Genomic DNA, 8,368 nt, shown 5'->3' on the forward strand with positions numbered 1-8,368 from the left:
CAGAAACTTTGTAGATGGCACACCTAAAAATAAATTAGAGGTGTAAAGCTCCAAGTGTCTGCCTACTATCACTTCACTCTTGTTCCAGTATCTAGGTTAAGCAGAACTGAGATCTACACTAACACATAGTTTTTCAGACAAAGCAACAGAAGCAAGTCTCAGGTTTATTTTACATTTCTACAATATTGACATTAATATACAAAACACGTTTTAGGAAAAAAAAAAAAAAGTCATGTTAAATATAAAATTCTGTATTGTCCTGGAAACTGGAGATGGAATAATTTCTTCAAGTCGTGTTTGCGGAATGACAAAGTACCAAGTGCAAGGTTGCATGGCTCTTCTTTGCACAGCAAGTCTTCTCTAGGTCTGTGTGTAGCTACAGCCAGTCTGTGGCATCTGTCCCACAGTAGCCCCATTTCCTCCCAAGACAAAGGCCTCTTGTACTACACAGTCATGTGCTGCTGAAGAAAATCAGGATTTCTCTGACATTAAAACTGAATCAAAGGCTGTGGATAACACTTTACAAATAGCTTGTGCTTGTTCCTGAAAAAAAAAACAAACCACAAACAAAACTCCACAAAAACGCACATTAACGCTTTGTTAAGAACTGAACATCTCAAAACTCATTTAAAGGTGAATGTGACCTTTATCAGTCTTGGGGCAGAGACATGCATAGTGGAGTAGCACTAGTGAGACTTAATTTGATTTCTGTGGTCTGAAATGACATGGGAAGCTGTTCTAAATGAGCCTTTTGAAACAAATCAGTTGTTAAGCTTTCATCATAGCATGACACTAGCATTCAGAAAGTCAGTTCTGCCTTCTCCCAGCACTGCCGTGTGTCAGATCAGGGTATCTGGACAATGAATTCTAAGCTTAAGAAGGGATCGCTTCCCTTGCTTATAAATATGAATGCATGCTCTTATTACCAGAATTGTTACTCAATCCCTCCCTGCTCTGCCTAATCTTAAGAGGTTTTTGTCTTTGAAAATACAAACGGAAGATTGTCCTTGGCAGCTACAACAGCTCTCTTTAGATTGCAAAGAGCTTTCTCAGGCTAATTTTCATTGGCAATTTTAGGGAATGTAGGTATTTTTCCTGAAAGCTGATGGAAATGCAGTCAATAGGGCTTTTTTCCCCTCCTCAGCCAGGGCACACTTCCACTTTTTTTTAATTGAGCAAACCCCCTTCTGCCAAAAAGCCTTCAGAAGGGCCTTGGGTTTTAGAATCTCCCTTTACAATCAAAATGCCGACAGCTAAATTACTGTAAACATAAACTCTTACCAAACTATTGCACTGATACACCCAGAGGCTGCATTCTTCAGAGGCTGCATCTGTTGTCTTCAAAGCCAGTAAACTTTTTCCTGCTCCCAGACCATCATCATAGCAGACCATCCGTACAATTAAATAGAGAGCGTGCCTATGTAACACATCCTGAAACCATGTGGCAAAAAGAAGTTACTCTGGAACAGTGCAACAGCTATTTCATTTTTCACCTGGTCTGATTCTCTCTCTTACAAAGAATACTTTGGATTTATTTACAAGGAAAAAAAGTTTTCCTTGGTAAAATTGTGTATTTTTTTGAGAGTTTAGTCAATATTTAAAAAAAAATAAGTAGTGGTTTAACACGATCTTCTGCAACAGTTCTGTGAAGTGTGCATGCGAGAAGCTATTCCCAGAAGAGGTATGGACAAGGTTAGTTGCTTGAGGGGGGACAGGTAGCCATGTGGATATAGCAAGGCCACTTGTGGCCTGAGCCACACTGTGGGTCCTCACGCCCCTATCTCATGGGTCTAAAGAAATGTTCACTTCAACACATAAACTGTACAAATGGGCAGAGAGCTTGATGCCTGCTGTGAAACCCTTGAGGGTGAGACCTCTACCACAGCTTCCAAGATCACCTTCCTGAAAAGCATCTCCATCCCTGACATTTGCTTGGCAGTCACTCAGAATTATTCATACCATCAGTAAGTATTGTACCATGCTGGAGGCAGCTGGAGCTGACATGGAACTTACTGGATCAGCTCTCCAGTCTCTTGTCTGGAAGATGCCAAGTTTTCGCTCCAAATTCCTAGCAACTTTTTAGAATTACTTGCTTAGGACTTGCATCAGTGCTAATGTGCAAGTGGTTTATCACTAAAAGAGGGAGGACAGAATTCTTTAAAGTACACAGTCCCCCTGTAAATTAATTTCCTCACATCTTCCAATATTTGGCTGAGGGAATTCTGCAGTTGAGAAATGAGATGGTGGATGGACAAACTGTGCCATACATGTACGTACACACATATGTACAGATACACACAAACAGAATGTGAAGAAGGCCAAAGCCTCAGTGTGCCTTCTATAAATACTTTGCTTTTTGTTTCCAGTGGTTGCATCCACCAACAATGGAGATGTATCAGTGAATTACATATCTGTACATACTTCAGACACTAATGAAATAATTTCTCAAACATTTGCAGAAATCGATGAGGAAAAAATTTGTATCCTGCAAAGGTATCATAGAACTCATATCTCTCCCCCAAAGTCCTAAAAGACTGAATTCTTCATATGAATGCAGAGAAAACCTTTCCATCTTGGAACCCTATGAAAAGAGCTAGGTGGGCCAACACACTAAAACACAAATTAAATGTCAACAGTGACAAAAATGCAAAAAGCCAAATTTGGGAAACAGGATGCAATACAGTTACATGCCAGTGCAAGTTAGCTTAATCACAGGAAGCTTTATCAGCTTGTGCAGTCTTTCAGCCTGAAGAATGATGGATAAAAGTCTTAAAAGTACCTATTTGATCTTTTTCAAAGTACAAAGGAATTCAATTTTTTATTTATTTAAATAAATAATATGTATAATAATACACATTAAGTGGTGTAACCTATTAAGAATTTAGGAGGACAGCAAAAACAACCCAAAAGAGTTCAAAGTTTGATTAACAACTACTAGAGTTGCTCCCAAGCATTAGAAACAAATGTTTTATTTTCTGAAGGGACCAAAGGAAACTTTCTGGCTTTCTTCAGACTATTCAGCTATTGAGCAATACTATTCACTGTCCACATACTCAAGGCTTTTATCAGCTGGCACTGCTGGGTCGCTAATGGGTCATGACTTCATAAGGCCAAGTATTTATGGTAGCTGGGGCTCTGAGGGCAACCAGAAGGAAACCACATGGCTGTAATACAAAGCTACACAAAGGCAACTGTGGAGCCCTGGGGAAGAGACCGGATTTTTATTTTTAGCTAAAAAGCTACTTGAAGCATGCTGAAGAAAAATAAAAGATGTAGGAAACGATGCAAACAAAAACCAGGCTTGATCAATACAGTGGAATCATGAGGCTTTAATGCTGGAGTGAACTCACACCCTTGGATTAGGAGTGCAAGGCTGGAACTTTAAAGAGGTAGACAACTCAGGTATTTTTGAAAAAAACATGCTTTGTTCTTTCCTCTCCACAATAACATGCACAGGAATTGCATCACTAATTCAGGCTGAAGAACCTCTGGTCTTGGCCACCACAGTCATGCTACTTTTCCACATGACACAATGGCAAGACAGTCACAGAGAAAGGAAGATGTGCCCAAAGAGCATAAAGGCTTGCTTGCCTTTTGTCTGGTGCTCTGTCTCAAAAGGAACATATTTTTGTCATAAAACCAACCAATCCAACCAGGAAAATACAGAGAGCCCTAAGGAGATAGGACATGAAGCATTGCTGCTTTGAGAGCCTTTTTGTTTGTTTACTTTTGCTTAAATCCAGAAGTGACATCTTGGTCACACAGATCATCTCTCAGAGAAATGCATGAAAGCACTTTTCAACTCTCACCAAAGAGACAGTTTGTTGTGAATCACTTACATACTGATCAGACGTTGAAACTTTAATGCCGTATTTGGAAACTCCCATAATGAACTCCTCTTCACCTGGAACAAAAGGTAACTTTCCATCTTGCTTTGGAGGGAAACAAAGAAAAGCCTTTAGCGCAGACATCAGAACATGAACCATGACAATATATAATAGAAAATGTGTTTATGTGTCCACTGTATCAGCAACATCACTAACCCTGCTCGTGCCTTTCCTGTGTGGAGTCTGCCTGCCACTCCTGCATTTGGCCGATGTCTTAAGGGTACATGAAATATATTCAGGGGAGGTTTAGACTGGACATTAGGAAGCATTTCCTCACCAAGCAGATAGTAAAACACTGGAACAGGCTTCCTGGAGAGGTGGTCAATGTCCCAAGCCTGTCAGCGTTCAAGAGGCATTTGAACAATGCCCTTAATAACATGCTTTAACTTCTGGTCAGCCCTGAAGTGGTCAGGCAGTTGGACTAGATGATGGTTGTAGGTCCCTTCCAATTGACACAGTCCTAGTCTATTCTATTCTGTTCTATTCTATTCTAATTATATTAATCACATTATTCCAAAAAGGAATTTATCATCTTGGGGGAGTTTGGCTGTGTGGTTAAAACAAATGGGGTGAAAAATAATGCATGCCCTGTCATGCCGTGCTGGCCCTGGATGATCTGTGTTCCACACTGGAAGCTGTTTTGTTGTTTGGCTGTAAAAATAGCTTTAGCATATATACAGATACTTGAAATGTCAAGGTGCTGTAAGAAAAACAGACATTGTGTGCTTTTACAGATAAAACCATCAGCTACCTGTTGAGAACAACCAGTTACAGCTTTCAGTAAAAATTAAGTGAAAGCAACCACAGTTTGTCAAGAATAACCCGCGGATTATTCAGGTTCTTTGGTCACAGGTTTATAGGCAACTGAAACTTGATGTTTTCCTCTGTGGGAAAACTTCTAATGAGGAAACCTGGAGGAGATGTTCTTTCCCAGATACAATACAACAAATTTCAGTTGGGATACTTGTTCAGTAATGACTCCAGAAAAGGGCCTTTGCCCTGAGTCTGCTTCTTCAGAAGGGCTTTTTGGGTAGTCTTCTCCAGTTACTCAACAGGATGGAACTGAGCGTGACAGCTTTTGAGATTCACAGCTTAATGTTTTTTTTAAGTAAGCTGCTTTATGCCAGTAAGTTTAAAATTTACAAGGACGCCGTATCACATGACAATATAAAAGAAATACAACTAAGCTTCAGATGTTCTGATGTTGTTGGTGTTGTCTTTTGTAACCTACTTACCTGTGCAACATCTATGTAATTTATCAAGTCCAACGGCCCTTCGAGACTTTTGCTCTCATTATATTTCAATTTTTCAATGGCACCAACGTATTTAACTCTGAATTCTGCACACGTATCAGAATTACTATTGCTTTGTCCTGCAAGAAAATAAAACAAAGCAATTCTGAAGAATTCCAGAAGAGTAATGCTATTCTAATTTGTGTTATTTGGACTAATTTATTAAATTCTGTAATTTTTGCAAACTTTCATCAAACACTTAACCTTACCACAGTATATTAACTCCTTTCCTTAATGAATTGTCCTGCGTTGATTCAGAACAGCCCTTGGTAAAGGCAACAGCCTCATGTATCCTTGATATAGCATTGTTTTTAATAATTCAAGTATGGAGTTAACAACCTAGATTCAGAAAACAGAAAAGCTAGATCTACTTTTATAGATATATATTTTTGTTTTAAATTATCTGTTTGGTATAACAGTGATGTGCTGTGATCTGGTGAGCAAGACCAAGTAAAATCTTACTTCCATTATTTTAGTGCAATTGTAAACTTACAAAAGCAGGAAACAGGTTCCAAGAAATTTTATCTGATACATGTTGTGAAACAGACTGGTAATGCAACTATGTTTTTCTTACTCAGACACTTTGAAAACAGTGACTTAATCCTAGATGAACCATCATTAATACTTGGTCTGGATGCCTAGAGCTATGCATGCATTAGTCAACAGGCTAACAGAGGCTAATCCTGCTCCACATGTATCTGATCAAACTCTGAATACATACCTGAACTTTTTGTGGAGTCCGTATCTAGACTAGCCACGGTACTAGATCTGGAAAGTCCCCCAAGACTGGAATCTACAGACTAAGAAAAAAATCAGTATCATCAGGGAGTTACTGAGAACATATTAACAATTCACTTTTAGATGCCCTGCCTCAACTTTTTTTTTTTACTTTTTTTTTTTTAAAAAAGCTAGTGTTTATGTTCTAATAATTTAATTAGCACTGCAAAATGGGGAGAAAAAAACACCACCATCTATTTCTTTCTTGAGGTTATCTTTCTGCCTCAATGCAGATTAGACTGACATAAATTCAGCAGGAACCCTTGAGAAGTCCACATATATTTTGAAAAGAGGAGGAAATAAAGGAAAAAGAGAAAATGAACCTTAAGGTTATGTCCAGACTTTTCTGGTACGGCATCTTAACTTGAAGAAATTGACAACTACATGCTTGTAAGAACATAGCAGTGCAAGGGAAGTGACATGGCACCTTGGAAAATCCAGAATATTCAACTGATCATTCCAAAACCTATCAGACAAAACGGACACATTATTCAAAATGAAGAATACATTTCAGAGATACTGAGTAACCAACTAGTAGTGAAGGAAAAGCTTGTTCTTGGTACCTTGCACTAGGCACTTTCTTAAAGACAACATTTATCAGTACAGAACAATTGTACTATTTTTTCCTCCAAGCCTTACTATGTGCTGCCAGAAACTCTTGTCTTTGTGGGCTTCACTATGGAAGCAACTGAGCATTCATTGGGGAATACAACAGCTGTGTAATGGATTGGGGTTTTAACTCTCATAACACAATCTGAGGAATAGTAGAAGTAGAAAGTTCTCCTTATGGAACATGGCATTTCATGGGAATGGCACCCTACCATCAGTGCAAGTGAGCCACTGAACTGTCAACTTGTAACAAACAAAATGCTTCCAATAACAGAGTGTGTACCCAATTCAGCTTACCTTGCTTTTAGTACTGATCTCACTGCTTTGTGAGCTGCTGCTGCTGTGTCGTTTTTTTCCTTTTCTAAACATTTTTTCATAATTGATTCAAGGAAGATCTTCTAGGTAGGAAAAATAAAAATTAAAGCTGTCATTTTCATCAAGGGAAGGAATTATTGGCAAACACCAGAGTGACTCTGTCCAAAGGGGACCAAATCTGAAAACTCGAAAAGAATTCTGAGAACAGAAGTAGGAATGTTCCTCTGGTGCTCTTCATGTGTAATGGGAGAAAGTCCCTCAAGATCTCTACTAAAATTTCCCTGACCTTCTGATTCATTAAAAAAATGCTGCTACCTTGTTTACAGACTGTTGCAAAGGCCAGTTTCTGATGCATATGAAGGCAGAGGTTTAGAAAGAAGCATGTCCACTTTAAAAGCCTTAGATTATTTTTATTATTTGTAACCACAATCTAAGCATCCTACAAAGTGCATCCAATGCAATTCCTCCTCCAAAGGTTCCATTACATAAAAAAAACCACAACACCAAAACAAGCCCTGCTTCTGAAGAACAACTGATTGTAGCCATTACTACCTAACATGTTCCTGAAAATCAAAGTGAGATGCACGTTTCATTTACAGCCTTAGAGCTGAGTTACTGGGAGCTCTGAGAATACTCCAGAAGCACTTTTCCTGTATCTTCCCCAACCACTTCTGTTGCCCCCCTTCACATTCGGCCAGCCCATGTGGAGAAGCAGGAGGCTGGATCCCAGTCAGGGAGTGCTGTAGCACTACTTCCCAGCTTCAGGGAGGAATATTGTCATTAAAAAGCTTCAGGAATTCTGAGCAGGTGGAAGGAAGAGAACACAGGAGGAGGACAGCGCGCTGAAGACCGCTTGCAATGCAGAAACTAAGAGAAGACGCAGGAGGAGGAGCTCGGGTCCGGGATGCAGCGCTGGGCCTCAGCCCCCAGACCGCTGCCGGGCTTGTCCCTCAGCAACCACTCGCTGCCGGGCAGGCCAGGAGCCGCGGGGCAGGCACGCCCGGCCGCCCGCACGGGCCCGGCGCCCCGCACGGACCCGGCGCCCCGCACGCCGGGCGGGTCGCTGCTGCGGGCAGCGGCCTCTGAGGAAGCCACGACTGAACAGACGCTGCTCCAGGAGCTTTCGGAGCGCACCGGACGGCAGAGCAGCTCTCAGCAGCCCTGCCCGAGCACAGGCCCCTCCTCCCCGCGCTGCCCCCGCGCAGCGCGGCGGCCCGGAGCGCCGAGCCCTGCCGGCTGCGGCGGCTCGGGGGGGCCCGGCGGGCAGCGCCGCCCGCCTCCCGCCCCTCTCCCTCCCGCTTCCATCTCCAGCCCCGGGTGATCGCCCGGGCAAGGACCAAGGGCCAAGCCCTGCTCCCCCCCGCAGCCCCCTCCCCGCGGCCGGGCCCCACCGGCCCGGCCCGGCCCGCCGCCCTCACCTCGCCCCGCGGCCGCGCCAGCGCTTCCCCTTCCGGGCGGCGGAGCATGCGCGGCCGCGGGGCGGGCGGG

The 8,368-nt window shown here is 42.2% G+C and overlaps 1 protein-coding gene across 8 annotated transcripts; it reads right to left on the reverse strand.

Annotated features, from left to right (window-relative positions):
• Window positions 1-129: 129 nt before the first annotated feature.
• Window positions 130-8,332, reverse strand: ITGB1BP1 (integrin subunit beta 1 binding protein 1). 8 transcript variants are annotated; one of them, XM_051613879.1, is made up of 7 exons: window positions 8,299-8,332; window positions 6,863-6,963; window positions 5,901-5,979; window positions 5,123-5,259; window positions 3,840-3,932; window positions 1,282-1,431; window positions 130-543 (listed from the first exon to the last, which is right to left on the reverse strand). In XM_051613879.1, exons 2-7 carry the CDS (start codon window positions 6,932-6,934, stop codon window positions 472-474), a joined length of 603 nt encoding a protein of 200 aa, XP_051469839.1. In that variant the 5' UTR covers window positions 6,935-6,963; window positions 8,299-8,332; the 3' UTR covers window positions 130-471. The 8 variants fall into 8 exon arrangements, with proteins under 8 accessions (XP_051469839.1, XP_051469842.1, XP_051469846.1 ...); XM_051613882.1 differs by lacking the exon at window positions 8,299-8,332 and adding an exon at window positions 6,280-6,422 and having other exon boundaries at window positions 6,863-8,172; XM_051613886.1 differs by lacking the exon at window positions 8,299-8,332 and having other exon boundaries at window positions 3,840-3,956; window positions 6,863-8,186.
• Between the last annotated feature and the right edge of the window lie 36 nt (window positions 8,333-8,368).

This window comes from Apus apus, chromosome 3 (genome assembly GCF_020740795.1).
Source record: "Apus apus isolate bApuApu2 chromosome 3, bApuApu2.pri.cur, whole genome shotgun sequence".
NCBI lineage: Eukaryota > Metazoa > Chordata > Aves > Apodiformes > Apodidae > Apus > Apus apus.